At 58.4% G+C, this 28,000-nt stretch overlaps 3 protein-coding genes and 1 long non-coding RNA gene across 13 annotated transcripts in view; 1 reads left to right on the top strand and 3 right to left on the bottom strand.

Annotated features, from left to right (window-relative positions):
- Positions 1–28: 28 nt before the first annotated feature.
- On the bottom strand, positions 29–1,699 carry Dnlz (DNL-type zinc finger). Its single transcript, XM_047525556.1, has 3 exons — positions 1,391–1,699; positions 1,125–1,264; positions 29–310 (listed from the first exon to the last, which is right to left on the bottom strand). The coding sequence occupies exons 1-3, from the start codon at positions 1,610–1,612 to the stop codon at positions 142–144; spliced, it is 531 nt and encodes a 176-aa protein (XP_047381512.1). The 5' UTR covers positions 1,613–1,699; the 3' UTR covers positions 29–141.
- On the top strand, positions 1,124–6,940 carry LOC124964853 (uncharacterized). Its single transcript, XR_007105038.1, has 3 exons — positions 1,124–2,134; positions 5,288–5,412; positions 6,611–6,940. It is a non-coding gene; the product is annotated as an uncharacterized LOC124964853 (long non-coding RNA).
- On the bottom strand, positions 1,793–13,241 carry Card9 (caspase recruitment domain family member 9). Of its 9 annotated transcripts, none has more exons than XM_047525544.1 (13): positions 11,191–11,325; positions 9,749–9,959; positions 9,169–9,306; positions 8,178–8,482; positions 7,933–8,112; positions 7,678–7,821; positions 7,238–7,363; positions 5,189–5,371; positions 4,799–4,840; positions 4,377–4,425; positions 2,793–2,869; positions 2,198–2,270; positions 1,793–2,118 (listed from the first exon to the last, which is right to left on the bottom strand). In XM_047525544.1, the coding sequence occupies exons 2-13, from the start codon at positions 9,930–9,932 to the stop codon at positions 1,952–1,954; spliced, it is 1,668 nt and encodes a 555-aa protein (XP_047381500.1). In that variant the 5' UTR covers positions 9,933–9,959; positions 11,191–11,325; the 3' UTR covers positions 1,793–1,951. The 9 variants fall into 9 exon arrangements, 8 of the variants coding, with proteins under 8 accessions (XP_047381500.1, XP_047381501.1, XP_047381504.1 ...); XM_047525545.1 differs by having other exon boundaries at positions 2,793–2,827; XM_047525548.1 differs by having other exon boundaries at positions 1,794–2,118; positions 2,194–2,270; positions 2,793–2,827.
- The window catches only part of Snapc4 (small nuclear RNA activating complex polypeptide 4), a 24,225-nt gene continuing 7,415 nt past the window's right edge, over positions 11,191–28,000 (bottom strand). Inside the window, exons 11-25 of one of the 2 annotated variants that reach the window (XM_047525539.1) lie at positions 25,293–25,440; positions 24,976–25,082; positions 24,719–24,813; positions 22,081–22,175; positions 20,982–21,061; positions 20,269–20,736; positions 19,488–19,571; positions 19,087–19,336; positions 18,643–18,713; positions 17,963–18,073; positions 17,330–17,357; positions 15,097–16,724; positions 14,112–14,234; positions 13,199–13,381; positions 11,191–11,288 (exon numbers count right to left, since the gene is read on the bottom strand). In XM_047525539.1, the coding sequence (XP_047381495.1) occupies positions 13,319–13,381; positions 14,112–14,234; positions 15,097–16,724; positions 17,330–17,357; positions 17,963–18,073; positions 18,643–18,713; positions 19,087–19,336; positions 19,488–19,571; positions 20,269–20,736; positions 20,982–21,061; positions 22,081–22,175; positions 24,719–24,813; positions 24,976–25,082; positions 25,293–25,440 (3,351 nt within the window). In that variant the 3' untranslated portion in view covers positions 11,191–11,288; positions 13,199–13,318. The remainder of the gene's footprint in view (positions 11,289–13,198; positions 13,382–14,111; positions 14,235–15,096; positions 16,725–17,329; positions 17,358–17,962; positions 18,074–18,642; positions 18,714–19,086; positions 19,337–19,487; positions 19,572–20,268; positions 20,737–20,981; positions 21,062–22,080; positions 22,176–24,718; positions 24,814–24,975; positions 25,083–25,292; positions 25,441–28,000) is intronic. The other variant, XM_047525540.1, reaches the window with a different exon arrangement.

Genomic DNA, 28,000 nt, shown 5'->3' with positions numbered 1-28,000 from the left:
CAGAAAAGAAAGACAGGAGAGTCGCAGGCAGCACCTGGGGGACATCCGTTTACTGACAGGAAACAGGCCCAGTCCAGGAGGTCCAGGCTGAAGGAAGTGTCTTTCTGGAGAGCAGAGTCCCACAGTGCAAGGGAACATGAGTCAACTCTGCTTCGTCTGGCCTGAGTGGGTGGGATCCTCACCCTCACCTTCTTCAGGGGCAGCAGGGGATTTGGGGGCCCCTACAGCCTCCAAAATCAGTTCCAGGGCACCCTGGCCGGCCACTCTGCGCACCTTCTCCCCTCTGGATGCCAGGATCTCTTCAATATTCCTGTGAGATGGGAGTGGGGGCTGTCACTCCTGTGCCTGGCTCCCTCCAGGGCACTGCCTAGCCAGCTTGATCCAGGAGTACTGAGCCCAGCACCCAGCAGCATAAGGGCCTTACAGATACCTCATGCATCTTCACAACCCATGGTTGCCAGCAAGTGTCACCTCAGGAGCAAAGGATCCAAGACGGGCCTCATCTCACCGAGTGACCAGTTACCAACAGTCCTGCCCATCCCCCTTCTCTACAGTGATGTCTTATGGGGCAGCAGCCCAGTGCCTGGCATGCGGTCCTTGCAGGCACTGCCTGTCCACCTTACATGAGGACGCAGAGCTCAGAAGTCAAAATGCACAGCCTCCAGCTCCCCAGACAGGGAGGGCATGCTTGGCCTCTGAGCAGGCCCCCCCCACCACTCCCTACCCTCAGGCCAGGGCCAGTGCACAGGGCCTGACACACACCCTCCCAGCTGCTGCAGACCGGGCACCCAGGTTGGCAGAGGACAAGAAAGTTTCACACCAGAATGACAAGGCTGTCAGCAAGGGCAGGAGGTGGGCAGTGAGGCAGTGCTGAAGGTGCCATCCATGTGGCCCGGCTGGCAGCTGCTGTGTTTGGGGTAGTGCACTGAAGGCAAAAGGCTATCCATGGTTTACCCAAAGTTCAAATATACCTGCACGTCTGCATGGACCAGGAAGCTGGGTTGCTGAGGGGGGCCTAGAAACCACCAGGCAGGGGCTCCCTAGGGAGGCTGCTGGGTGGGCTCTTCACCCAGGCCCCAGGCTCATGCCATACGTTCCCCCCACCCCAGTCCAGGTGTCCTCACCTCTTCCCGTCCAGGTCGGAAAACCAGCCCAGGTTGTCTGCGATGATGTGGTGGTTCTGGCAGCCAGGGCAGGTCACAATGACCACGCCCTGGTGATAGGCCAGCTTTGAGATGCGCTTGGAGGTCCTTGTCCCACAGACCTGGCTGGGGCAAGGCAGCGTCAGGCCCGCAGCTGCACCCCCGGGCAGGCCCCGCCCCGGGCAGCCTCTCCTCTTGGCGCCCTCTAGCAGCAGGAGCGGCCCACCTTGTCCCGGCTGTGTGCTCACCCTGCAGGTGTAGACCAGCTGGTAATGCGTAGTTTCCACGTGCCCCAGCGCCGCTGCGGGCCCCGACCCGGAACTCGAGCACCGCCACCCCCAGGCCCAGGTCCGCCGCTTCCCTGCGGCCTCCCGGCGGGTGCCGCTGCCCCACAGGCACCTCAGGACAGACCCCCGGGGCCTCTCGACGCTCAGAAGCACCGGCACACGGCCCAGCACCGCCCGCAGCATTCCGCCCGCCCGCCCAGGCCGTTCTTGCCAGCCCCGCCCCGCGTGACTGAGGCCGCTTCCGCCATGTTGGAAGTGGGCACCCGGACGGACGTGGCCCTCCTTGGCTTCCGCCCCCGGCCCCGGCGCGCCGCGCTCTGCTGCCCCCTGGTGCCGCCCTGCGGCGCGGGCTGACTGCGCGAGTCCGCTCGCTCCCGGGTTATTTTTATTTACTTGGCTGCACTTTCCGGTATTTCCACAAAGCGAGTGTAGCGTACAATAAGAACAGGACGCGCATTTAAAAAGTACATCGGAGCGCGGGCAGCCGCACGGAGCCAGTCCAGCTCATTCACCGAGGCCGGGTCAGCCACGGCGCCGAGCAGGCCGCAGGTGCGGGGAGTGCGGGCCGCCCCACGACGGTCCCGGCGGACTAGGAGCCCTCGGTGTCGGTGTTGTCGCTGCCGGTGGTGTTCCCGCGGTCCCCCTCGCCCTGCCGCCAGCCGTTCTGCATCTTCCTGAGCGCTCGCTTCCTGTGGGACGCCGCAGGTGAGGCAGGTGAGGCAGGTGTGCGCAGGTGTGCGCCCGCCCCGCGCCGCCCCGCCCACCTGCGGTAGTTCTCGAAGCTCTCCTTGAGTCGCCGCCGCTCCTTCTCCGGGGGCTCGCCGCTGCTCGGGCCAGCGTCCTGCAAAAGGGCACGGTGGCAGCTGGATGGCTGTGTCCTTCCCGCTCCCTCCTGCCCCAGATTGCAGGCTGCGGGAGGCCGTAGCCAAGCTGGCCACAGGGCCTGCGGCACTGAGGTGCACGGACACAGGGCTGCCTTCTGATGACAGGGCAGCACCGGTCCTGCAGCCAGGCAGGCTGGGCACTCAGGCTGTGACCTGGGCTCTTGCCACTACACGACCCAGATGGCCCTTTGACTGGGGAAACTCCTGTGCCATAGACAAGGAGGCCGGAGTTCCCACTCAGGGTAGGCAGTGCATCGGAGAAACCAGAAATGGAGTGTCCTTCTATGGCTACCCCACCTTCCCAAATCCCGTCCTGCAGCTCCGCCCAAGAAGGGAGGAGCTCCACTTCATGTTCCAAACACTCCACCCCAGAACCCACCTGCAGAGACTTTGGACCACCCCCATCTACCAGGTGGAGATTAGTCATTAAAGCCCACATCAGGGAGATGCCAGGGCTGCAGGAACCCCAGGGGTCTTACGTGGGGACTCGGTGAAAGCCGCTCCTTCTGCGGGGCTGTGAAGAGCAGCTCTTGACTCTCCCCCTCAGCGAGGCCGCCTGCAAAAGCTGCCTGTGGGTCCAGCCCAGCATAGTTGCCCCTTCCCCTCCCTGCTGCCCAGTGCAAGACCTTCTGGGTCCTCACATGGCCAGTGAGCCTCTCCATCGCACAAGCAAGGAGACAGGCCCAGACCCCTGGCCTGGCCTCCCCTCACTCCCAGGGGAAAGCCCTCTGGGGCAGGTCAGAGGCTGCTGGACCCAGAGAGTCTCACAGCACCTACCACACCTCCTGAGCTGGCTGGCCCAAAGACAAGGGCAGACAGGCAGAAAGGACCCCGGGGTGCCAGGACAGTTTTCCCAGGTGGCCCCAAGCCTGATCGGGTTGTGCTGTGTTCCCAGTTGCTGGGCAGCATTTTCGGGCACACTGGCTCTCAGGAGTGAACAGAGGTAACCTCAGAGGAGGGCGAAGGGCCTCTGGCGGTGTGGGTAGGGCACTGTAGCAGTTGGAAGCAGAACATTCCAGGCTGCTGAACTCCTCTGATTCTCGCAGGGCCTGGCAGCCCAGGGCTCAGGCCCTTTGGGCAGAAGGTGCTGGTGGCCCGCAGGGCTGGGGGCACCAGGCCACGTCCTGCCTGCCTGGCAGCCCCTCCTGAGTTGCTTGTGGCTGGCACTCCCCTTCAGCTCCGACCTCCATGCTGCCCTCCATGCTGCAGCTCCTGCCGCAGCCCCCCGGAGCTGCTCCCGAGTCCCACTGCCTCTGTACACGTGGGGCTCTGCAGTGAGTTCCTGTCTCTGGGTTGTGGCAGACGGCCGGCCCCCCACTTCTGCATTTGCCGCCACTTCTTCCCCTTTTGCCTCTGCTTGGAGGCTGGGCTTAGGCAACCCTGAGGAAGTCTGTCTGACTTCCCACGCAACCTCCCAGCACCCGGGCAGTCCTCCCGCCGGCCCCCACCCTCAGCGCAGACTCCTCCAGCTCCTGCCCACATCCAGGCCAGTCCGATGCGCCATTCCTCTTCCTCTCCGCCCCCACTGTCGCTAGGGCCAACAGCCCAATTTAAAAACGAGCCAAGGAGGAATCCTGCCTGGCCTCCTTGAAGCCCCCAACAGCCCCACCACTGCAGACAGCACGCGCTGCCCCCACCCTGTCACCCTGCATGCAGCCCCATCCCTGTTTCTGGCCTTCTGAGCCTGGACGCTGGCTTCCTGTGGGCACTGTGCCTTCCACTGCAGGAGGAAGCTCTGTGAGCACAGGGTGGGGAAGCCCTGTTCCACTCTGAGTTCCCAGGGCCCACCAGGGTGGGGGCTCTGCACCCACTGCCCATGGGGGGACCTGTCCTCAGTGGGCCATGGACCCTGCCAGCTGGGCCCAAGGTTTGAATCAGGTTCTCTGTTCTCTGGGCATCCTTGACCTGATAACACCCCCAAGCCTCAGTGTCCCTGTCTGTGGAATGGGGAGTGAAGACTGAAGAGACAGGGAGCAAGTTAATGGCCAGGGCTCGGGGGACCAGAAGGCCACGGCTCCAGGGCGGCTGGACCAGAGGAGCAGGTGCCCATATTGCCTGCTCACCTCTGTCGGAGAGCTGCACATCCTCCTCCACGTCCTGGGGTAGGGAGAGCTTCCAAAGACGGACAGGTCACTGTTAGTCCTCCCTGCCATCCACCACACCCCTCTAAGACTGGACCCCACCCAGCTCCTGCGCCCCAGCTGGGCATGATGCCGTCTCCCCTCTGCACAGCTCCCCGGGGCTCGGGCTGGGTGGGGAGGGCGAGCGGGACCCGAAGTTCTTGCACCAGGGCAGGAGACAGGCACGGTCCTGGCCTCACTTTACCCTCCAGCCACAAAGGCCTTTTCGCCTGCCTGGCCCAGAGCTGGGCAGCTGAGGCTGGGTGCAGGACAGCAGAGCCCTAGGAGCCTGGGTGTGGGCTGTGGTTGGGTGGAGGCTGGGAGCCCCAGAGGCCAGCCCTGCGCCGTCCTGGGGTCACGCTCACCTCCTGGGAGTTCCTGGGGGACCCATCCTCCAGATCGGAGCTCTGTCGTCAAAGAAGAGGGGGTTGGTCAGCAGCAGCGGGGGCTCTGGGCCACCCAGGTGTGGTGAGGGTCCCAGGCCAGCCCTGTCCTCCAGGAGGCCCTGTACATGCCTCAGCCCTAGCCCTGCCTAGAATGTTCCTCCTCCTGCCACCTCACCCTGCAGGCTCCACTAGGTAAGGGCCAGCGTTTGGCTGTCCCATGTCCTGCCTGGGCCAGAGCTGTGTCAGCCCTCACTGCACCACAGGAGGGTCTGGGGGAAGCCACCAGGCCAGGCTGGGGCTGTCCTGGGCTGCACACCCCCCCGGGGGCCTGCTCTGTGCCCGGTTCCCCAGCGGCGCCCCCAGGGTGACCATGTCTGGTGGCTGCTGCTTGAGCCTGCCCTCCGTGGCCAGCAGCCGGCTCTCGCACTGGAACAGCTGCAGCTGCAGCTCATCTGCCTTCTCGCTCAGCTCCCGGACCCGCCTGCGCAGTTCGTCCTTCTCCTGCAGGCTCCGCGCACACTGCGTGTGAAGCTCCTCCCGAGAGGCCATGGCCTGGGGATGGCAGGTGCACACCTGAGTCCAGGGCTGGCCAGGTGAGCTTGCTTCTCTTTACAGCACGGCTCCCAGCTTCTCCAGTACAGTTCCCAGCAGGACCGTAGGGCTGCGTGGGACCAGCTGGCACAGGCCTCTCCCTTCCCTTAGCACGACTGGCATTGGGAGGATTGTAAAGTGATGAAGGCACACCATGGAAAGTGGACCGTCAAATATGAAGAAGATAAATCTTGCTAGGCATAGTGGCCACACCTGTGATCCCAGCAACTCAGGAGGCTGAGACAGGAGGATCACAAGTTTGAGCCCAGCCTCAACCCTCAACAATTTAGTGACAGTCTATCTCAAAATAAATAAATAAATAAATAAAGGATTGGTGGGGATGCAGCTCATGATAAAGAAGCACCTCGGGTTCAATATCGAATGTTGTGGGGCAGGGGAAAGATTAGAGACTCCATGTTCTCAACTCTCAGGACGGTGCCTGTGGACCGTGCCAGCTCAGGCCTCAGAAGTCCTCTGTCCCCAGTGGACACCTCTGTGCACTGTCCATGCTCTTGTGATCTATAAGGGTTGGATGCAGCTTGATATCTAGAGCATGGCCATTAGTGGCTGTGTAAGGATCTTAAAAACCAACGTCACACTCTTCTACTGGAACCTAGGTGTTGTACCACTGAGCCACATCCCTGGCCCTTTTCTTTTTTTTTTTTTTTTTTTTTTTAATTTTGAGATAGGATCTCACTAAGGCCTTGACTTGCAGCCCTCCTGTGTCAGCCTCCAGAGTCACTGGGATTACAGGTGTGGCCACCGTGACTGGCTTCTGTTATGTTCTTTTATGCCTGTCCCCTACCTGGGGTCCCTGAGGTGTAAGAGACAATGTGCCAGCAGAGGAGGGCATATCACAAATGGGACAGAACTCTGCCCCCAACAGCAGCCAGCAGTCCAGTGGCCCTGCCCTGGCCAGGACCTGACTGACAACTGGCAACTTCTTTAACTCTTGTCCGTGCTTCTGACTTTGGACCTCTTGGAGACAGCCAAACATCCCCCTGTCCAAGCCCATGGGTGCCCAGTGTCCGGCACTAGGGAGCCACCACCAGCCCCTAGTCAGCAGCCCCTGGGGCACAGCCAGCCCCCTCCCTCTGCCCGGGAATCGCCTGGAGTCGGTGCCCAAGGCAGGGATAGTGCCGACTCCCTGCTGGGCAAGCAGTCATTATTTCCCTCCGGGTCTTTTCTGTGTCTCCACAGGTGACTCCCAGGAGTCTGGTTTTGGCGTTCCTGACACATATGGCCCTGACGGAAGTGCCAACTGTTGACTGGAAGTTGTTTGGGAAACAGGGAGGCAGATAGATGCAGCCCTACGTTGGGATGATCTGTCCCATTCACAAGAACTCGGACAGACCAGTTGCCCACAATTCTTTTAAGTTAAAATAAGGTACTTGCAACTGAGTGCATTGGGGCACACCTATAATCCTGGCTACTCAGGAGGCTGAGGCAGGAGGATCACTAGTTTGAAGCCAACTGGTCAAAAAAAACTCTGCCTCAAAACAAAAACAGAAAAGACTGGGGTGCAGGTAGTGTAGGGCACCCCTGGGTTCAGTTCCTAGCACCACAAAAATTAAAATAAAAAAGAGCTACTTGCAAAATAAGACTCGTAGAAAGCCCTCTTTTGTACAAGATATACAAAAGAAAACTAATGATACAGCACTGAGAAAAGTCTGGAAGGAAGAGGCTCAGGGTGGCTGGGCCCTCCCGAGTGGGGCGGCACACGCCCGTCACTGATGGCATTTTTAAGTGAGCCGTACTTTGGTCATCTAAGGCCTGCTCCGGCTGCTGCCCCAGTAGGCTGCTGCCCCGGCCCCCTCCTGCACCCACCTGGTCCCGCTCAATGGCCACCTCCTCCATTTGCTGCAGGACTGCCTCGATGCGGTCCTTGTACATCCTGGAGTCCTTGCGCAGGGCCAGGCACTGCAGCTCAAACAGCTCCCTCTCCTCCATGCACTGCAGGAGGGGCTGCTCAGCCCACCGCCCCGGTCACCAGGCCTCAGGCGGGAGCTTGAGGGTACCTTGGGTCAGGCCAGCTGGGGCCAGGGGGAGGCCACAGGGGCCCCAGACCACAGTGGGCCAGACCCACCAGAGACCCTGGCCATGGCCACCATTCTGCCACAGGCACTGTGGGCCCCAAGGGTGGCCCCCACCCTCCTGGGCCAATGCAGGCAAAGAGCAGGCACCACAGGGCTGTGGTGCAGGGGAGATGAGATGAGGTCGCACTGGTTTCACACCCCAGGCCTGGCGGCTGCCACCAGCCCTCTTACCCGGGTGCGGAGGGCCTCCACCTGGCGGAGGTCCTTGCGCAGGGAGAAGATGGTGTTGGTCTGTTCCTGGTGGTCCCGCAGGGCCTGGCGCCAGTCCTCCTCCAGCACCTGGATGTAGGGGCTGTTCCTGTCCAGCTTCCCCTCCTGGAGACGCCAAGGGCAAGCCTGACTAGGGAGGCCCCAGCTGCCCTGCTGCCACAGTGGGTGCTGCCCCAGCCCAGAGCCGCCCGAGCCTGGCGCAGACGGGCAGCCCACCTGCGAGGAGGCCTCCAGCTCCCGCACGCGGGCCTGCAGCAGAGCCTTCTCCTGCTGCAGCTCCCACAGCAGCTCCTGGCTGGGCCGCTGCTCCATGGCGTGCCTCAGCTTCAGCGTGTGTTTGCGCTCCACCTTGCAGTCGTCCTCCGCTTTCATGAGGCTGTGCCTGAGCTGGTCCACCTGCGGGGGCGACCGTCAGCCAGGGCTGCTGGGCAGCCGGGTGCGCCTGGCCACGGGAGGCTCACCTCCAGCTGCAGGTCACGGCTCCGCATGAGCGCGGCGCCCTTCTCCTCGCTCAGGCGCGCCAGGCGCAGGGCCAAGTCGTAGTTCTCCTCCTTGCAGCGCTTGAGCTCGCGGCCCCCGGCCTCACACTGCTCCCTGAGCCGCTGCACCTGCTCCTGGTGCGTGCGCAGCAGGCCATCCTTCACCTGCAGCTCCTTGACGAAGTCATCCCTGGAGCTCAGCAGCGCACTCAGGTCCTGCACCTTCTTCTGCAGCTTCATGACCTCCGTCATCAGCAGCTGTGTCAGGCCAGACTCCCCAGATGCGTCTGGGGGCCAGGCGGAGTCAGAAGGCGCCCCTGCGCCTGCCCAACCTCAGGGACCCTGGTGCTTGAAGACCAGCAGCTGGAGTCAGCGAGGGTCACTGCTGGCACCCACCAGGCCAGTTCTGCCTGGTCTGCATTCTGCATGGAGGCTGTGAACTGGAGCCTCCATCACCTCCGGGGCCACGCCCAGGCAGGGCTCAGGGTGGCCCTTCTTTCTCTAATTATGTAATAGGTCTTCCCCACCCCCACCCCTGGGTTCTGGGGTGCTCTACCACTGAGCTACATCCCCAGTCCTTCTCATTTTTATTTTGAGACAGGCCACTGAGTTGCTGAGGCTGGCTTGAACCTTGCGACCCTCCTGCCTTAGCCTCCTGAGTAGCTGGGGTGCCAGGCGCCACTGTGCACCGCTAAAAGGACCTCATTGAGGGCAGGGGAGTGTCCCTTTGGCCCCTACCCCAAGGCTGGGTGGGGCTCCTGTTCCCAGGAGCCCACCCTCTGGAAGCCAGTAGTACCCCAGCAACGAGGGATGCCCAGACCGAGGTGGGTGGGGTTCTCCAGGCCTTCATGCAGGCTGCTTCCAGGTTCTTTCTCCCAGCAATTTATGAACAATAGACCCTCTGGAGGGGTCTTGGGGGAGACCCCGAGGCACCCCAGCCCCACCTCCAAGGTCACTCCGCCCCGCTCCTCACCGATGATCATGGAGAAGACTCGAGCCGGCTCCTTGCCGGTGACCTTCTTGTACAGCTGTGGGTAGTAGAGCTCCAGGCTCTCGAGGAAGGCCACGTAGCCCTTGTGGCCTGTCCTCTGCAGGATGTCCAGGAGCACGCCTGCAGGCCAGAGACACAGGGCTGGGGGCTGGGGCGATGGGGACGGGGCCAGGGCCGAGGAGGAGGCTCTGGAGGTGTGGGTGGGGTGCATTCTGGGCAGAGGGTACCCCAAACTGTGGATGCCCCTGTCCTCCGCCTCTGGGGCCCCGTCCAGGCCTCACCTGCCCAACAGAGGGGTCAGGGTAAGGACCTGATGGAGGCACCCTGCAGGCGTTCTAGGATGGGGACAGAGTGCTGCCCACTACCCCAGGCTCCCAGGACCTCAGCGGTATGGGAGCGCCCCTGCCACTCCAATCAGCAGTTCCCAGCAAAACAGGGAGCCAGACTTGACTCCCATTGTGAGGGTGGAGGCTGGGGCTCACTGTCCAGCTGGGCCAGGGCCAGGGAGGCAGCAGCCACCTGGGGCCTGGATCCTCAGGGTGGCAGGTGGGGGAACACTGACCCACTTTCCGCTTGCGGATCACCAGGTTGGGGTCACTGAGCACCTGCTCCTCGTCATCGGGGTTCAGAACCTTGCACTGGCGCAGGTAGGGCGTGATGCGGGCGGGGTCGATGATGGAGATGAGCTTGACCCGGAAGCCCTCCAGGGTGCTCCAGCACTCCTCCTCATTCTCGTAGTCTGACATGCTGCAGACTATGGCTGGTGCCTGCAGCTGGGGAGAGCAGCCAGGGTGGACACCCGCCTCCTGTGCCCCTGGGCCTGGAGCCCACTTCCAGGGTCAGCCCACACCAGGTGGACGGGTGTCCTGCCAGGGCTCCGGGGAGGGCCGTCCGTCGCCCAGGGACATCTGAGGGGTTCACCCTCGTGTTCCTGGCTCCATGGCCACTTCCCCAGGGGACAGCAGAGGAATGGAGACAGCTCCTTGTGGGCCGCCAGCTCTCTCCTTCCCTGAGCCCCTGCCCTGCCCTCTGCTGCCCAGCTTGCTTTCTTCCCCATCACCTGGGCAAGTGTGGAGGGAGGGACAGGTGGGTCTGAGAGAACGTGCCCTCATGGAGCTGTGTGATGGGAGGAGCTGTTGCCCTCGGCACCGCCTCTTCGGGTGGCTGTGAACCCTGGCTGGCCAGCAACCAGGCTGGGCAGGGGCAGGTTGGCGGGCCCTCCCACCTTTGCCTCCTGAGGGAGCTGGGCTGTGGAGGACTTCCTCATTCCCCACAGGCCCCCTGCCCTGCAGCCTTCCGTTGGCCAGGGTCACTGCAGCATGGGGAGGGTGATGGGGCTGCTCACAGGGGCACGTTGCCGTCACCCTAGGCCTAGGCGTGCTGGGAGGGGCTGGCCGGGTGAGCAGCACCCACTCATGTTCTGAGGCTCTCAGGTGCTGGGCACCGGTGACCCCTGCACTCTCTGGCCCAGAGAGGGCCTGGTTCCTGCCACATGCTGGAGGACACTCAGGCCAGCTGTGGACAACCAGGCCTCCCACGTTGGGACCGCTGCGTCTCTTTCCACCAGCACACAGCTGAAGTGACTGGCTTCAGCACTGGGCTAAGGTGGCAGCCGCCGAGCAGCTATTCCTCTGAGACAGGGACAGAGCCCTGACCAGCCAGCTCTGCAGCAGGCTGGGTCACTGCCCTGGAGACAGGCGTGCTCTTTAGAGTAATTCCTCAGCTTCCTGCTGCGCCTAGTCACTGCCCAGGCCAGCAGCCCAGAGGACAGTCCTGGGAACCCTGGGCCTTTACGGCCTGTCTTTCCAGCCCAAATCCACGTGGCCCACACCAGACTCCCACCACCGACTCCACTGAGTGAGCAGGTCTCTGCAAAGGCTGTGGCAGGGCCTGGGAATCGCTGAGGCCACATGGCTGGCCTGTGGGAGCCGAGCACTGCTCTAGGCTCCCCAGCAAGACTACAGTCTCCCAGCCACCTTCCTGAAGGGCTCCAGGCCAGCCTACCTCTGTCCTGCAGGAGCCACTTGCCAGCTGTGTGCTGCCCTGGCTGTGGGCACGCTAGGATCCTGGGCGCCAGGGTATCTGGGAGATGATGTTGGTGGCTGGAGGGAGCAAGGGTGGAGACCAGAGGGAGGCTGTTACTTCCTGATGTGTTCTGGTTACCACCACCAAGGCCGGCCTGTCCTCCCACAGGGGGACAGTCCCTGGTCGCCTGCCTTCTGATTCGCCAGCCAGGGCGGCCCCAGGGCAGGGCAGAGGGAAGTGGAAGTCCTCTGGGGAGCAGAGAAGCCTGCCTGCCCAGGGACAACTCGAAATGTGGAAAGGAGGGCAAAGGCCCTCCTGAGGCTAGAGAAGGTTGACCCACCAAGGCACCAGGAGGGCACATGGTCTCAGGGCTGGGTGGCCGGCTGGGTGGCCTGCTGGAGGCCAGGGACACTAGCGTGCTTGCTGCACACTGTGGCCAGCCCACTGTCCAGCTGGACACTGAGCTGCCCACGGCAGGTGAGGGACCCCCATGCCAGTCTCCCTTTCCGCCAGGATGCATGCGGGGGCTTCAGCATTGCTCCTAGAAGCTGATGGCAGGCAAGGCCTGGGAGACAGAGTCCTCTACAGACTGTCTGGCCTCCACCTAGGGCAGCCCTTGGAGCCTGGTCCCTGAAGTGGGCATGGAGAGCCCCAAGCCCCACCTTAGCAGGTATAATTGGTTGGACAGAACCACACCTGGCCCACCGGGTGTGGCTACCAAGAAGGGCTGGGTGGGAAGGGTGGGAGTGCAGAGCAGCGCTCCCCTGACAGCTCCCTTCCTGCATGGCTCTGACCATGTGAGTCGGGACACCCATGCGTGGAGGAGCAGGCAGTTAGGGATGTTTGTTGGCTGCAGCGGTGATCCAGGCTCTGTCCTCCTGGCAGGGAAGTGGTGTCAGGTTTCACTGTCCAGAGCATCCCATTTGTAAAGGAAGGATAATGGCTTTTTCCTTTGGGTTATTTTTTTGTTTTGTTTTTTGCAGTGCTGGGGATGGAACCCAGTCTTGCACATGCTAGGCAAATGCTCTATCACTAAGCTACTCCCCAGTTCAGGTGTGTATTCTTAAGAATAGAACCATCGCTGGGCACAGGGGCCATGCCTGTGATGCCAGCTACTCAGGAGGCTGAGGCAGGAGGATTCCAAGTTAGAGGCTAGCCTGAGCAACTTAGTGAGACCCTGTCTCAGAGTGAAGTGAAAAGGACAGTGGTGCTCCACCACACAGTTGTAGCTAGATTCAATCTCCAGGACCACAGAAAATTTAAAAAAAGTCACGTTCTCAGACTTATCAGAATTAGGCAGGTGTCAGCAACAGAAAGATACCTGGAAAATTCCCAAGTACTTGGAAATTATTTAAGAAAAACTCTACAACCCCATAGGTCAGAGGAAGCAGCAAGGAAGACTAGACCCAGGTGGGCTGTGTGTGCGTCCAGCAGAGCGCCAGTGGCCGTGAGCAGGTGGAGTGCCTGCGGTGACCGGACATGGCACGCCCTGGACGGACACTCCTCTGCTTCTCTGTTCTGGCAGTACCTAAGGAGAACCAAGCTCACAGGAGAGCTGGGCCTGGGATTGCGTGGTAGGCCTGTGTGGCAGAGAAGGACAGATACAGCTGGGGCTGGCCCTGTGCCACAGGAGTGCCCACGTGAAAAGAGCATGGGAGAGAGAGACCCGCGGCTACGACTGTGGGCAGCCAGGTGGCCACTGGTTCTGGGGACCCTGCCTCGGGCAGGTGTGGCCAGAGCCACAGCCTCTTTCCCATGTTGGCAAGAGCCACTTCTCTAACCTCTCTGAGCTCCAGGCCCAGGAAGGCAGCCCACAGCACAGGAGGCGAGGACCCTGTGGCTGAGTCCGTGGTGTCCCATGTCTCCAGAGCGGACTGTGCTGACAGCACACTTCTGCTGGGTGGCAGTCTGGGTCCACCACCTGGTACCCTAAGACAACAAAACTGCAAAAGCCTCTTGACCTTTAATTGAAAAATAGAACATTTACTTTATTCCTTCAAACTCTGGGATTCGTAGTGGCCAGCCAAGCCTGGGATGAGGCCACTCTGCAGAGCTTCTTCCTGCTCAGCGCAGGCAGAGGTCAGTCTACAGGCCACAGCTCTCCTGGCTATTTTCTCCTGCAGGGTGGGTGGTGGATTCTTGGGGCAAGCATGGGCCCTGCGTCCTTGTCCTGAAACACAGGTACACATTGATGGTGGGGCACCCTGATCCCAGGAGGGCCCAGATACACTCAGCCAGACCTCAGACGTGTGGCTGAGGAAAGGCACTGGCACCCAGGGTAGGATGCACAGGTGAGATGGAGTACCAAGACATGCCCCCATTGCCCTGCCCCGTCTCCTGCCCCTGCCAGCTCTGGGACCCATCCTGTGGTTAAAGCAACTGCTCTTGCCTCTGGGCCTGCTGACCTGGACTCCCTCCTCTCTCACTTCAACCAAAACATGTCAGGGCCTATAAGGCACCTGCTGACCAGGACCCAGGCTGCAGCAAAAGCAAAGTGCTCTGATAGGTTGGGGCCACGGGAGACCATGGATAACTGCACAGCCTGCATGTGGCAGGTGACATAATCAGTGACATCAAGACAGATGCTAGGCCTTCAGTGCCACCTTTGGAAAGCAATCCCAAGGGGTGGGGACTCAGTGAGGGGTAGGAAGGAGCCTTGCAGTCATATGGGCAGAAGGGACAGTTGTATAGAGGCCTTGAGGCACACAGGGTTGGCAGGAAGAGTTGCTGGAGGCTGGGTGTGCTGGTGGGTAGGAGGATGGAAAGCCTGTATGACCCTGGCCCTGCTCCTGCCCTTCCACACACCCAGTCCACGGACCCTCAGGCCTGGGTCCAGCTTTGGTGCTCCCAAGCAGAGAAGGTGGGCCCCACCCCTCCCAGCTGCAGAGCCGGGGACTCACCTGCTGCTCACGCAGAGGTCTCTGCTTCCGGGTGTGCCGGGCACGCCGAGTCCTGAGCACATCGAGGTCATCAGAGGTATCCAAGTGGGAGGGGACAGAGCCCTCGCCAGAATCCAGGGCTCCCTGGAATAAGTGCCCGGACGAGGGCAAACGAGTGACCTCCAGCACAATGGACAGGGGATGGGGGCAGGGAGGATGGTCCTGAGAAGACGCACTACCCTGCCCTGGCCCGAACAGCACAGATGGGCAGTTTCTTGGGACTCTCCTCACTCAGGGCAGGGCATGTCCTGAAGTGAGTCCCAGCAGTAGGAGCTAAGTTAGGGGGCAGCGGCAGCAGGTCTTCCTGGGGCCCACTCTAGGGCTTTCTGCTGCCCTCTCCCTCACGTAGGCATTTCCAACCCCCTCCTGTCCCCTGTGGCAAGGGCTAGCAGGGATAGTGCAGAGAACAGGACTGGCCAGCTGTACACTCGCACACACACGGCACTTCGTCCCTTTGCCCTCTGGGCCCAGGAACCCTGGGAAGGAAGCAGAACAGCCTCAGGAGCAAGGGGAGGGGCTGCACCTGGAATTCCTGGGGAAGGCATCACCACAGGCACCCCTGCAGGGCTGGAGCCTCTGGTGAGGCACAAAGGCCTGACACCTGGCAACCAGGGAAGAGGTTTTGGTGTGTGCGGGTTCCCTAAGGGCAGCCGGGAGGTCACAGGACAGTGGTCCTAACGTCTTGTTTCAAGGTTCTTCTGGGGCAAGAAGAAAGTCTTGCCAACACATCTCAGAAAACTTCACAAGCGCAAGCCCTGGGGCACACGTGCACCTGCACAGCAGCTGAGCTCTCCCTCAACCCCTGCCCAGAGGCAAGTCTGATGGCATTTCTGTGCAGCAGGGGCCAGGTTTTTCCTCCGGTGGAACCTGCAGCCAGTGCCCCAGCTTGCCACCCCGGGCAGGATGAACAGGTAGGCAGTAAGTGCGTGGTGCCTGGCGCCCTCACCTGGATGGGGACTGTGCCCGCCGGACACGCCTGTGTTCCACTAGACTCGCAGCCTAACCAGCTGTCGCTGTCCTGGAGCTCCCGCTCACTCAGGTCCTCCTCCTCCTCACTCTGAGAGAGAGTGGCCCTTGTGGCCATGGACAGGGTGGTGCGGATGCCGTGGGGGGCCAGGGTGGCCAGGAGGGCGGGCAGGGTGAAGGCAGCCAGGAACCGTGCCTTCAGCAAGAGGTAGGCTGGGTTGTCCTGCAGCTGCCTTCGCACCAGCTCCAGTGAAGCCTGCAGGGCCCCAGCTGCCCCACTGGCTACTAGGGAGGCAGCCTTGTGCTCCAAGGCCTTCTTGTGGACCAGGAGGTTGGACAGTGCTCGCAGGCTGGACAGGGTGGGGGGCTGGTAGGGCAGCCTGTTCCCCAGTGGGGGCACACGAACCCCTTCCTGTCCTCTCAGCCACTGTCGTATGGCCGCTTCACTCTCCTGGGAGAGCAGGCCCAGCTCCAAGGCCCCCTTCTCAGGCCCAGGCAATTGTGGCTTCTCTAGACCCAGAGGTTCCCCAGTCTCCCGTGTCCCTCCTGAATCATTTGTGGGACCAGTGCCGACAGAGGCAGGGAGCTGGCTGTGCCAGGGGGGCTCTGCTTCAGGGTCATTGGTCTGGGAATGTGTCCTTGGCACTGAGGCCTCCCTGACCACCTGGGCCTCTACAGGGGCACCAGGAACATGACTACCTACTTCTACAGCACTCTGGGATGGGGGGCACGTTGGGGAAGCTGAGGGGTCAGTCTTGTTAGAAGGAACTGGCTCTGTATCCGCACTGGCGTGGAGCTGCGAAGAGCAAGCTGCAGACTCCGTCGGGGGCGGTGGCAGCTCTGCTGGGAGCCCCGTGGAACCAGGGGTCTTCACTGGCCCAGGGAGGCCCACCACTGCTGGCACGGGCACGGGGAGCAGCCCCTGGGCCGTGAGCACCCAGGTGACAGGCAAGGGGATGCTGGCTGCCAGTGGGGGCCCACTTGTGTGTGTGCCCAGAGCAGGTGTCAGGTTGAGGGGCTGAATGGGGAGCTGAGTGGGGCTGGGGGCTGCAGGGAAAAAGGGCGGAGCCTCAGGCAGGCCCTGCTTCCGGGACGTGGTAGGGGCCTGAGACTGTCCCAGACTGCTCAGAGGGCAGACCACAGGGACCGGGCCAGGGCTTGGGGCAGGACTGAGAGGCAGGGCTTGGAGGGTAGGGAGTCCCTTGTCCTTGGCTGAAACCCCAGTCTCCTGCCAGGAGCCAGAAGGGCATGCACTGGCTGCCATGGAGGCCCCAGGCCCAGAGCAATCTGTGCTGGACACAGGACCTGTGGCTAGGGGACCCTGAGGCCGAGGGGCTGGCAGGATAGGGGGTCGAAGAATCACAGGTGAGACCAGCAGCTGGGGAGGCAGAGGGGGGCCCTGGGTGGCCTTCCTCACACGTGCCTCCCGAAGCCGCTTCTCCCGAAGCAGCTCTGATACAGTCTTAGGCTTGGGGCGGGGGCCGCGTGGGACTGGTGCAGGCACTTGGGATGAGGTGAAAGTAGCCTGGCGGGACTCCAGTCCTGTGCTCCCTTTGTGACTAGCACTCTTTGTAGCATTCCAAGTCGGCATATTTGGGAAGAGGCATCCTGTAGAAGGATAGACACCCACAGTTGATGGGGAGCCCCAGGTATTGGACCTAGGGACATCAGGAAGCCTCTGCAGTGAGCAGCTGTTTCACATAGGGGACAGGAATCAGGTTCTAGCCCATGGGCTCCAGCTGCTTATAGCCAGAGCTCTCACCTCCCAGACCCCTGAACTCTTATGCTCTCGTCAGTTAGGGCAGCCCAACCTGCTTAATAATGAATGGCCTGAGACCAGTCCCTAGACCCTAAAAATATTCAAGACCAGGGCCATTGGTCCCCACTGTTTCCCACTCCTGTGTGACAAAGCATTGTCCCCTCAGGGTCCCAGGTCTTGCCTGGTTCTGCAGGCATGGGCGACTGGTGGCTGCCAGTAAGAGCAGCCCTTGCTAGAGGCAGCCTCTGGTCTCCCGAGTCTATGCCTGGGCTGCTTCAAGGAGGGCAGGCAAGAGCTCCAGCAGCCCTGGGCTTACCCAGCCCATTCCTGGCCCTGGGGTGGGATTCAACAGACACCCACCAACAGGGCCACAGGCTGTGCTCCACGGAGCTGCGGCACCTGTGCGGCAGGTGCTGCCTTTACCACAAGACAAAGAGAAGTGTGGAGGTGGTACCTGGGGTGCTCTGGGCACAGGAGGGAGCCTGGAAAGGAAGGGAACGGTCAGCCTGCAGGGCGTCCTCGCTGGTCTCAGATCACCTCTCCCACCCAGACCACCCTTGACACTCTCCAGAGCCCAAGCCCAGCTCTGAACAGAGTTCAGGGCCATGAGGATGGCCGGGAACCTGATGCTGCAGGGTCTCGGAGGAGCTATGCCCAGATAGCCCAGGCAGAGCGAATCTGGGGGTTGGTGCAGTGTGGGGTTCGTGGCACATGGACCCACAATGTTGTATTTGGTCCTCAGACGAGTGATATCACTTTGTCATCCCCCACTCCCCAGGAGACAGCTCCAGGGCCAGGAGTCCTGCTGACTAAGCCCAAGTGTTTGGTTTCTAAAGCATGAGGTGCCAGCAGCTCCCAACCTCTGCCTGGGGCAGGCAGTGCCCTGGGAGAGGCACAGGGTCCACAACCAGGCATGTCTTAGTGTCGTCTTGCCTGTGCCCACCTGGGACTCGCCAAGAAGCCCCTCAGGGCTCAGGCCTCACTGCGGGCATGCACAGGCCGCCTTCCCTGGAGCAGCACGCAGCAGGGAGGCTGCTCTGCGAGACGGGCCCCACTCCTTCAAGGCCCTGGACACTGAGGCTGCTACCTGTGGAAGGCAAGCTGGCAGGCCCCGGGTGCCAGGTCGGAGTGGTGTGGGTGTCTGGGCCTTCCTCTCTCGAACGACATCCATGCAGCCAGCAGTGTCGATCTGCAACAGCTGAGGGGCACTAGGGTAAGAACGTCCCCACCCCAGCCCCACAGGGCCCAGTGCCTAAGGTGCTCCACGGGAGGGAGGGGCAGCCCTGACTGCAGTCCCAGGAGGCTGCCCTCAGGAGCAGATGCACAGCCCCAGAGGTCTGGGTGGAACCAGCCTCACAAGGCCACGAGGGCTTCGGGTCCCCTCAGACTGCACTTGGGCTTTTCGGTTGCCCCAGCCCCTGGCTGCCTTCTCTTCCTTCTGGTGGGGTCTGCCAGGGGTTCCCCGTGTACCAGGCCACCTCCTTCCCTCTGACCTTCCACTTAGTCCCCCAGAAGGCTTCCAGTACATGGGCAGTACCTCCAGTGTACACCGCTGCCTAGCCCCTTCCCAGGACACCATTTTACCCAAAGGATTAAATGGAATGGCCACTGCCCCTTCCTTATTTATCTGCTGGAAGCTGTAGACCACAGAGGACTATTTCCAAGGACACAGAACTTTAGATAACCAGACTTCCAGGAATAGACTCATGGTAAACTTCAAGTCTCCATCAGAAGAATAAAGCAAGCAGCACTGCTCGGGGGGCTCACCTGAATCAGCAGCGTGAACACTGGGGTGCTGGCCAGCCGGGCGTGCTCTAACTGCATCCTGATGCCGTCGGCTGAGGGACAGGCACATAGGAAAGCAGCTCCAGCCACCATGTTCCCCTGGGAGTCCGAGATCCCTCAAGGTGGTACCAGGCAGCAGGGGCAAGGAGAAGCCAGGGCCCTACCTCATGTTGCCACCAAGGGACAGAAGGTAGATCCCTCTAAGCACCCCCACTACCAAAGAACCCCACACAGCTGTTCCTTTATACATAGCAGGAAGGTCAGCTAGGGCAAAGGGAAGGCTGGCTCTGACTGCTCCCTCAAACCTCTGGGGACAAGTGCTCTGCCCTTCTCTAAGTAGCCTGACCCAGGTATGGCCCATTTCTCAGACTCCTGATAGACCCCATCTTCAGCCCCCCCAGGAGGCTTCCAGGACATGGGCAGTACCTCTAGTGAGCACTGCTGCAGGCGTGGAGGGGGCCTGTGTGGAGGGGAGGGTGATGTCACCCACCCAGGGTGTAACAGCAAACAGAAGCCTGCGCTCGAGGAGCCTCCGGTGCAGAGTGTATTTCCGGCGCTGCTGTCCATTCTGGAAGGTTCCATGCCTCAGCTGCCATAGGTAAGGCCCAGCCATGCTGTCACCAGGGCCAGGCCCTGGGGGTGCGTCAGGTGGGGCTGGCTGCCTCAGCCTCTCCTTCTGCAGGGAGAAGGCACCTGGGCCCCTGGCCAGTAGGGCCACAGTGTCCCCCACTCCCTCAATGTATGGTCACAGACAAGAGAGCGACCATTCGGACCAGGGTGGGTTAATACAATGGGGGTCCCATTCTATAACTGCCTTGGGCCCTCACCAGTGCACGGTCATGGACGGCTGTGTTGGTCCTCAGTACCCTCTGCACCGTCGCTAGGGGTACCTTCAGCAGATGCTGTCCACCCTGACAGAGAGAGGAGCCTGGATGTGGGGCCTGATGCCTGTGCTGCTGCGGACATCCCTGTGCCAGATCCCAGCACGGGGGGTGCTGTGGGTACCACTCGCTGCTGGGGAGGTCTCCCACGGGGTGTGTGCAGCCCTCAGGCAGGCCTGGCTCCCGGAAAGGGCCCTCTCCAGAGCTGAGCTGTGGGTTGTGCTCCATCCACCCAGGGGTGGGCGGGGCATATCACTGCCTCCCTCCACAGCCAGCCAGCGCCTACTCAGTGACTGCAATCTAACCAGGCTAGAGACGAATGTGCACTCAGTACCCCAGATCTTTCAAGATGGAGGGTGACAAGCCAATGTATACCACAAGCCTGGCCAGTTTGAGCAGCTTGGGGAAATGGCTCCTCCCCTGTCCCTGGGGTGAGTTTCCCAAGTGCCCACTCAGTCATGCTCCTGAAGCAGCTCTCCCCTGTGGCTTTTGAAGTCAAGTTGGGAAAACTGGAGGCTGCTGTTCTTTACAAAGGCTGCTGCATCTGGGCAATTCTAAAATCAGTCCAAAGAACATTCTGTGCACAATGAAGGAACAGGGCTGGTGGTCAGGCCACAGACCAGGCTGCCATGGTGTTACTGAGCACCAGCCTGTGGCCACCAAGAGTATGGGGTACCCACTTCTCCCCTTGTACACACCAGGGGTGCATCCGGGGGCCTGGGCCCACCTTAAAGGCCAGCTCCTCCAGGTTTGCTGGGTGAGTATCTGCCGAATGTGGGTCCTGGGCACCTCTCAGGATGGTACTGTGGGTCCTGGAGGGGGCCTCTCTCTGGCTCAACTCTCGAGGAGCCAAGGCTAGGGTGGACATTGCCCTGTTGTCACCTTGGGTGGCATCAGACTCCTTGGAAGGGCCAGGGAAAGCAGCAGGGTGTCCTGAGCAGCCCCTGGCCCCTCCACTCCACAGCTGGTTGGTGTTCTGCCTGGCAGGGACCCAGAGGTCCATGTCTGGCACCATGTATTGTGGGGGCAGCAGCACTCTGTGGCCCTTCTGGGTTTCTTCCAGCTCTGTCTCTGGATCCTCACTGCTGCTGCTGCTGCTGCCCCCACTGCTATAGCTGCCGCTGCTGCTGCTGCTGCCAGAGCTCCAGCGGACTCTGCGACAGGGCCTCCGTCGCCTCCTTTGGAGACTCTTCTTCTGAGGGGAGGAAAGGGTCACTTGGAGGCCTCTGCTATCCAGATGTGAAGGACAGGCCCCCAAAAAGAAACACCTCTAATGTGGAAGGCAGCTGCTGACTAGGCTGGGTCTCCCTCTGCCCTTGGCCTCCAGACCATATGCCAGGCCCAGAAATTGAAGGCCGCCCCCCTCCCCCAGGGGTCTCCAGGTGATGGGGCCTTCTGTCTGACTTCCAGTAAAACTCCCAAAGCAAACAGATACCTTACCCCCGCCATGACCTTCCACTTGCTCAGACACTGGGCACCCGAGCGGTGGGGCAGTTCGGCAGCTATCTTTGCCCAGTGACCTACAAAAGCAAGACCACATGCAGACAGCTTCTTGCTGACTCCAAGGACACACACATCAGCCTGGAAAGAGGGCTGCTGCCTGCAGGAGCTGAGCCGGGCTCCTGGGCTCGGCAAGGAGCAGACGTCACTTATGTCGGGCCACCTGCAGTTTGGCAACACCCGATTCTTGGGGTGATCAAGAAAGTGCTGGCAAACATGCGACCAAGAAGGAGAAGTCACCCGCAGATTCTCAACATGACCCTCACACAATCTGCTCCACACAAACTGGACATTCCAGGGATTATGCCCTCTTCCAGGCAGTACTGAACGGAGGGAAACCAGCATGCTGCTTCAATTGGGCACTGTGACAAGAGTTTTTGTATTTTGGACATCTTTGAGTCTAGCAATTCCTTAACTAGGATTACTCTAAGGAAATAGTACAAATGTATGTGGAGATTTAGTTAAAAATCACTTGGGTCGCTCCAGCCCTGCAGCAAAAAAAAAAAAAAAAAAAAATCTAAATATCTGTCAAGAGAAGGCTGACTAAGGTATATGCTGTGCTCCAGGGAAACAATGCAGCCTCTGAAGACAGGGAGAATGGCCAGTGCAGCTGCCACAGTGAGCTGAGCAGCAGCAGCAGGTCCCAAGACCAGGCAAGGGCTGAGCAGCAGCTGCCCAGGACAAGTGGTGGTGGGCACCCGGCAACAGCGGTGCCTCTGGGCGAGGGTGGCTACCTTACTCTACTTTGTTCTCCATCTCTAGATTTCCTGTGGTCAATGTGCAGTAACTGGTAAAGGGGGAGCCAGGGTGTGGCTGCGGCAAAGGGCTTGACAAGCAGGCATGAGGAGTTTCAATCCCCAGCACCAAAACCAACATAAAACAACAAAAAAAGCAAATCCGTAATGGGAGAGACCACCACCATCGTCAAGATAGTGAGTAATGAGGCCAGAGAGTTGGTCTCAAGGTGGCAGCAAGCTGCAAGCCTTCCCATGAGCTCCAAGCTGGCAGAATCTGGAGGAGTGAACCCTCCACAACTCACCAACGCCGTGTTTCTCTATTAATTCCATTAACTGCTCCTCCTCTTTTGCATTCCATCGCCCCTTTTTCAAGCTGAAATGTAATCTTCTGAGATATCTGAAAGGGACATGGAAACAAGGAACAATTTAGACACCAAGACACCTCCCACAGCCGTCCAGCTTCTGTAGTGATCTCTCAGACATAATGCCAAAAGCACAAGAAAAATATAAACCAATTCATCAAACTTTAATACTTTTCTGCTTCACAGATCACTATTAAGAAAAAGGAAAGATAAGCCACAGACTGGAATACAGAGATTTGCAAATCATGTATCTGATAAAGGTCTTCTATCTGGATTATATGAAGAACTCTTACAAGTCAATAACACAAAGACAAGTAATTTTAAAGGTGGGCGAAGGATTTGCACAAAGATACATGCATATATAAATGTATATATCTGGCCTGGAGACGCATGCAAAGATGTTCAACAGAGCTAGCCATCAGGAATATACAAACCAAAACCACAGTAAGAGAACACTTCACACCCACTAGGATGGTTGCAATCACAGAGAATAAGAGCTGTTGTGGATGTGGAGAATTGGATCCCTCATACACTGCTTTTGGGAACACAATATTTAAAAAAAATAGTATGGCAGTTCCTCAAAAGGCTAAACACAGTTACTACTTGACCCAACAATTCCACTCCTCAGGATACGGCCAAAAGAAATGATATTTGTGGATCAAGTGGATTCTTTATGTGGATATGTTCTTATAAAAACTTACATGCAGCTGGGGATGCAACTCAGAGGTAAAGTGCTTGCTTAGCATGTGTGAAACGATGGATCCCATCCCCCGTACTGCCCTCCAATAAGCCAAAATAAACAAACCAAAAAGCACCTGTGCACAAATGTTCTGAGTGTTTTCAAGGTTCATACGTGTATCAGAATTTATAGAAATGCAGCATGTATCCAAATTTCTTTCCTTCCTTTTTAAGGATAGGTAATATTCCACTGTATGCATATGCCACACTTTCTTTTATCCATCTTGTGAACAATGCTTCTTCAAATACTGCTGTCCAAGTGTCTGAATTCCTGCTTCCAGCTGTTTCGGGCTTTGAACCTATCGATTAGTTTTGGTATATTATGGTTTGCATGCAAGGTGTCTCCCTGAAAGCTCATGTGTGAGACAAAACAAGAAGGTTTAGAAGGGAAGTGATTGGGTTATGAAAGGATTAACCCACTCCGTGGGGGGTCAATACCCTGATTGGATTAACAAGAGGAAACTGAAGGTGGGCAGGGTGTGGTTGGAGGAGGTGGGTCCCTGGGGTGTGGGTCTTGGGGCATACATTTTGTATGTGGGGAGTGGAGTCTCTCTCTGCTGCCTGAGCATCACATCAGCCACCTTCCTCCACCACTCTTCTACCATGATGTTCTGCCTCACCTAAAGCCCCAAGGAATGGGGCCAGCCTTCTATGGACTGAGACCTCTGAAACTGTGAGCCCCCAAATAAACTTTTCCTCCCCTAAAATTGTTTCTGGTCGGGCCTTTTAGCCACTGTAGTGAAAAAGTTGACTGAACACAGGAGCTGCAGTGCTCCCCCCACCCAAAGGCTCCAACTCCTTTGTATCTTCACCAGCACTTTTTTTGCCTTTTTCTTCTTGGCAGTACTGGAGATGGAACCCAGGGGTGCTCTACCACTGAACTACACCCCAGACCTTTTTAAATTTCTTACTTTGAGACAGGGTCTTGCTAAGTTGCTGAGGCTGGTCTTGAACTCACCATCCTCCTGCCTCAGCCTCCCTACTGGCTGGGATTACAGGTGAGTGCCACCATATCCAGTTTTCTTTTTTAAAGTAATGGCCACCTTACTGGGTGTAAGCGGTCTTTTGTGGTAGTTCTGAATGCTTCTGTAATGACAAGTGAGGGTGGGCATCTGTTCCCCTGTTCACTGGCCGTCTGGCACCTTCTTCAGAGCTGTGCCTGCCATCTCCTGAACCCAGACTCAGTGTTACTGAGTGAGGCTGGGGTGATCAGAACGTCGAAGTCCTGCAGCAGTGCCGCGTGGCTCAATGAGCGCGTGGAAGGTTGCTGGACTCCACACTTCAAGTGGGCGAGTTGTAAGGAATGGGAACTGCAACTCAACGAGCTGCTGCAGAGATGAGTGAGAGGGAGCAGCTGCAGAGGCTCCCTGGAGCCTGGTCACCTGCTGCCTGGGGGCAGAGGCCTGCCAACTAGAGCTGCTAAGTGGAGCCAGTATTGTGCTCCTGGTTGATCAGTACTACAAACGTCTCCTAAGTCTGGACTGCAAAAAACGCTTATCCATGCCAGGGCAACTCAAGCGGTAGGGGGCAGGATTGCAAATTTGAGGTCTGCCTCAGCAATTTAGTGAGACCCTGCCTCAAAATAAAAAACAAAAAGGGCTAGGGGTGTTACTCAGTGGTAGAGAATCTCTGGGTTCAATCCCCAGCACTGAAAAAAAAAAAAAAAACCTAAAAAGCTATCCTAGTTCTCAACTGGGTCAACCCTGGTACACACAGATCCTTGGGCCACATCCTCCTTGTGTGACAGCATAGTATTCCTGGGCCAGTAAACTGGGCTGCCCCGTAGCCTAAGGCGAGTGACCCAAGCAAGCCCTCCCTTGCCTAGCGCTGTGAGACTCACCGATCTCTGCACTGGGCGTCGCTCCTACCAGGCACCTCTTCTCGGATCTTAAACCAATCCTGCTCCCCATACTTGGCAACAGCTTGAAGCAATTTCTGCAGGAAGGGAAAGGCAGAAAAATGGTACCTTGTGGTTAGGGCTGTAAGCTGCTTACCCTGAGTCTGTCAGCCTCAGATGCGAATGCCAAGCAAAGCAGTCACTCAGGAAAGCCAGAGGGACTTTGCTGAAGACAACCTTCCTTGGGCCCACGAACTTACAGCATCTTCCTCTGGGGCCCAGAACCCCTTTTTCAGGTTGGGATCCAAGCTCTTGGTCCACCGGTAGATCAGCTGCATGGAGTCTCTGCCCTCCATGTAGTAGACAACTAGGGACAGAAGGTTTGTGGGGCTGAGATGCCTGCCATCAGACGGGCACACAGACATCAATGACCCCCAGGAATCCTGCTGTGCAGTGCTGCGGGGGGGCATGCCCTTGCTTCGTCTCCCCACTCAGGAGCACAGCAGTGAACTGCCCAGCAAGTCTCTTTCTTGCCCACGTGGGGTCTCAGGCTATTGGGGTATACAGGTGTACTTACTTCTGCGATAGGGGATGTGACTCCCCACGCGCATCTCCTGGACCAGCTGGGTGAGCATTCGGTCCTCCTCCTCTGTCCACTCCTTGCGCTTCAGGGCTTTGTTGTGCTGCTGGAATTTCTGCAAGCACTGGAAGGCACTGCGGCTGGTCTTCCCAAGGCCAAACAAAGTACAGAGGTGTTACTGGGCTTTTGCCCTGCACATGGAAGGATGTCCAGAGCGGTTTTCAAGTGTTCCTGGACAGGTGGGCTTGAGAGCCGTGGGGCAGTGCTTCTCTGAAGCACGGGCAGCATTCTCTTCTTCCAGCCCCTACAGGGAGCTCTAAGTTTTGACAGCAGACCACCACACAGAACCAGGAAAACACCAGCCTCTTGGGAGAGGGCTCCACCATTCATACTGAGTCACTGGCTAATTCAGAACACTAAAACCACCCTGTCAACTCCCACCCTTGATGGAAGGGAACTCCCGGCTTGGAAGGAGAAGTGCCACCTGGTGCCTCACAGTTCCATTAGCCTGCTGCTGATACCCTTGAGCTCTTGATCTCCAAGGTGGGCACTGTTGGGATGGTGTCTGGTGTGGCATCCATGGCTCCAGAGATACCAAGAGGGAGAGTACAGCAAACAAACCTTAGCTACACAACTGATGCTCATCTCCTGGAGGGAAGTGGCTTTCTACGACAGGTTCGCAGAACACGAACCCTCTTCTCCAGATCAAGCTCCAGGCAGAGAACACATGGGGCTGGCGTGGCAGCGCTCAGCTGAGAGGTCTGCTTCTAGGCTCTCCTTCCCCAACTGGTTCGCAGGCTGCTGCAGCGCACCAGCCCCCGAGGTACCCTCGCCACTATATTGGCACGCCTCTGCACTGTGCCACTAGAGTGACCCTTCTTGGTGCGGGTCCTACCCAAACCTGGTCTGGTGTATTCATGGGCACACACTGCCCAGGACAAGACTGTGCCCTCTCTCCAGCTTTCTACTCAGTGAAAATAAAAGACTCTTGGTCCCAAACCTGCCTGACTGGGCTTCCAGAGAAGGGGTCAAGAAAGGCCCAGGACTGGCTTGGGGCAGAGGGTCATCAGAGCCCAGGACCTCTGTGCAGCTGAGACCAGTGGTTCTCAGGAGGCTGGTCCAGGCCTTAGATTGGCTTTGATGGTAGATGAAAGGAAGGAAACATTCTGGGGAGAAATTTGCTGGTGTCCTCCTCTCAACAAACAGAGACATGGGTCTGACTGTGCAATCCAAGAAGAAAACCATGCACAGGATGGATGGCATGGATCTCCACTGCCTAGCAGACACAGTGGGCCTGGGGCTTTAAGAGTCAACAGGATAGAGGGATGGGTGGAGGAACTCCCAGGCAGCCAGCACAAACGCGACAGCCCTATGATGCCAGTATCAGATGCTACCGCTGAGTACGAAGAGGTCTATGAGCTCCTCACATCAGATAAGACAGCTGAGTGGATGAAACCCAAACCCAGCCTTGTGCTGCTTCCATGAGAACATCTGGGAAGGGCAACTTCTAAAAGGTGAACAAAGATAAGTAAACACAAACAAAACCACACATATAAGCAGGAAAATGAAGGAAATGCAGAAGCAGTGACATTTCTGTCAGCTAATATAACGCTGGCAGTTAAAAAAAGGGCTAAGGCTGGGCATAGCAGCCGTGCCTGTAATCCCAGCAGCTGGGGGCGTAGGCAGGACGACTGCAGGTCCCAGCCTGGGCCAGCCCAGCCCCTCAGGGCAGCCCTCAGTAAGGTCCCGAGGTCCCAATGTAATAGAAAAGGGCTGTGGCTCAGTGCTAAAGAGTTCCTGGGCTCAATTCCCAGTAAAAAAAAAAAAAACAGGACCAGACTATGGGTGCAACTCAGTGACAGAGCACTTGCCTAACATGTGCAGGCCTGGCTTTCAATCCTAGGACAGCAAAAAAATAAAAAGTCAAAAAATAATAGGAACCAAGAATAAAGACAAACAACTTTCTTTAAAAGCATAACTTACAAAAAATAAAACCACCAAGCTACTTGTAAGGTAAACTTTTAAGAGGTGAAGGAGACCCATCTTCAATGTTGGCATATCAGATCCTACAAAACCATCAGAACTGATCAGCTCTACAGGGTCCAAGTCCAAAACACAACCCACCAACTCTCTTCAACACGTTTACAGACTCCAAGGCCCTCAGAATGGAGAATGTGTATGTATTTTTGGTACTGGGGATTAAACTGAGGGGTGCTCTACAAATGAGCTACATCCCCAGTCCTTTTCAATTTTGAGAGAGTCTCACTAAGTTGCTGAAGCTGGCCTTGAACTTATGATCCTCTTGGTCAGCCTCCTGAGCCACTGGGATTATAGGCATAAATCACTGGGACCAACTCGAGAAATGTTGTTTTTTAAACATTTTGGGCCAGGCTCAGAGGAGCACACCTATAAATCCTAGCCACTCGGAGTCTGAGGAAGAAAGATTGCAAGTGGACAGCCTGGCAACTTAGGGAGTTGTTATCTCAAGATAAGGTCAGAGCCGCTGTGGCTCAGTGGAGGAGCACTCTTGGGCTCAACTCCCGCAGTGTCTCTCTGTCTCTCTCTGTCACACACACACAGGTTTTGGCAAGTCTAGTTTGGTTTGCTACAGTCCTGTGCTCTGCCATAAGTGGTAACTTCTCAAAATGAAGATTTTTTTCAGAGCACATTACCAGGTCATAAATGAGAAAAATACAACCAGAAGA

This window comes from Sciurus carolinensis, chromosome 14 (genome assembly GCF_902686445.1).
Source record: "Sciurus carolinensis chromosome 14, mSciCar1.2, whole genome shotgun sequence".
In the NCBI taxonomy this organism is placed as follows: Eukaryota; Metazoa; Chordata; class Mammalia; order Rodentia; family Sciuridae; genus Sciurus; species Sciurus carolinensis.
The sequence above is the reverse complement of the archived record's forward strand: the minus strand, read 5'-3'. Positions and strand labels throughout refer to the sequence as shown.

What these genes read in the sequence shown, in the direction of transcription:
- Dnlz (XM_047525556.1), bottom strand. Translation starts at nt 1,612, where the DNA reads ATGCTGCGGGCGGTGCTGGGCCGTGTGCCGGTGCTTCTGAGCGTCGAG. An exon ending in AGCTGGTCTACACCTGCAGG is followed by an intron (nt 1,265 to 1,390) that starts GTGAGCACACAG and finishes TGCCCCAGCCAG; the next exon opens with GTCTGTGGGACAAGGACCTC. An exon ending in TCCGACCTGGACGGGAAGAG is followed by an intron (nt 311 to 1,124) that starts GTGAGGACACCT and finishes CCCATCTCACAG; the next exon opens with GAATATTGAAGAGATCCTGG.
- Card9 (XM_047525542.1), bottom strand. Translation starts at nt 9,932, where the DNA reads ATGTCAGACTACGAGAATGAGGAGGAGTGCTGGAGCACCCTGGAGGGC. An exon ending in AGTCTTCTCCATGATCATCG is followed by an intron (nt 8,483 to 9,168) that starts GTGAGGAGCGGG and finishes CCTGGCCCCCAG; the next exon opens with ACGCATCTGGGGAGTCTGGC. An exon ending in TGGAGGCCCTCCGCACCCGG is followed by an intron (nt 7,364 to 7,677) that starts GTAAGAGGGCTG and finishes CCCCTCCTGCAG; the next exon opens with TGCATGGAGGAGAGGGAGCT.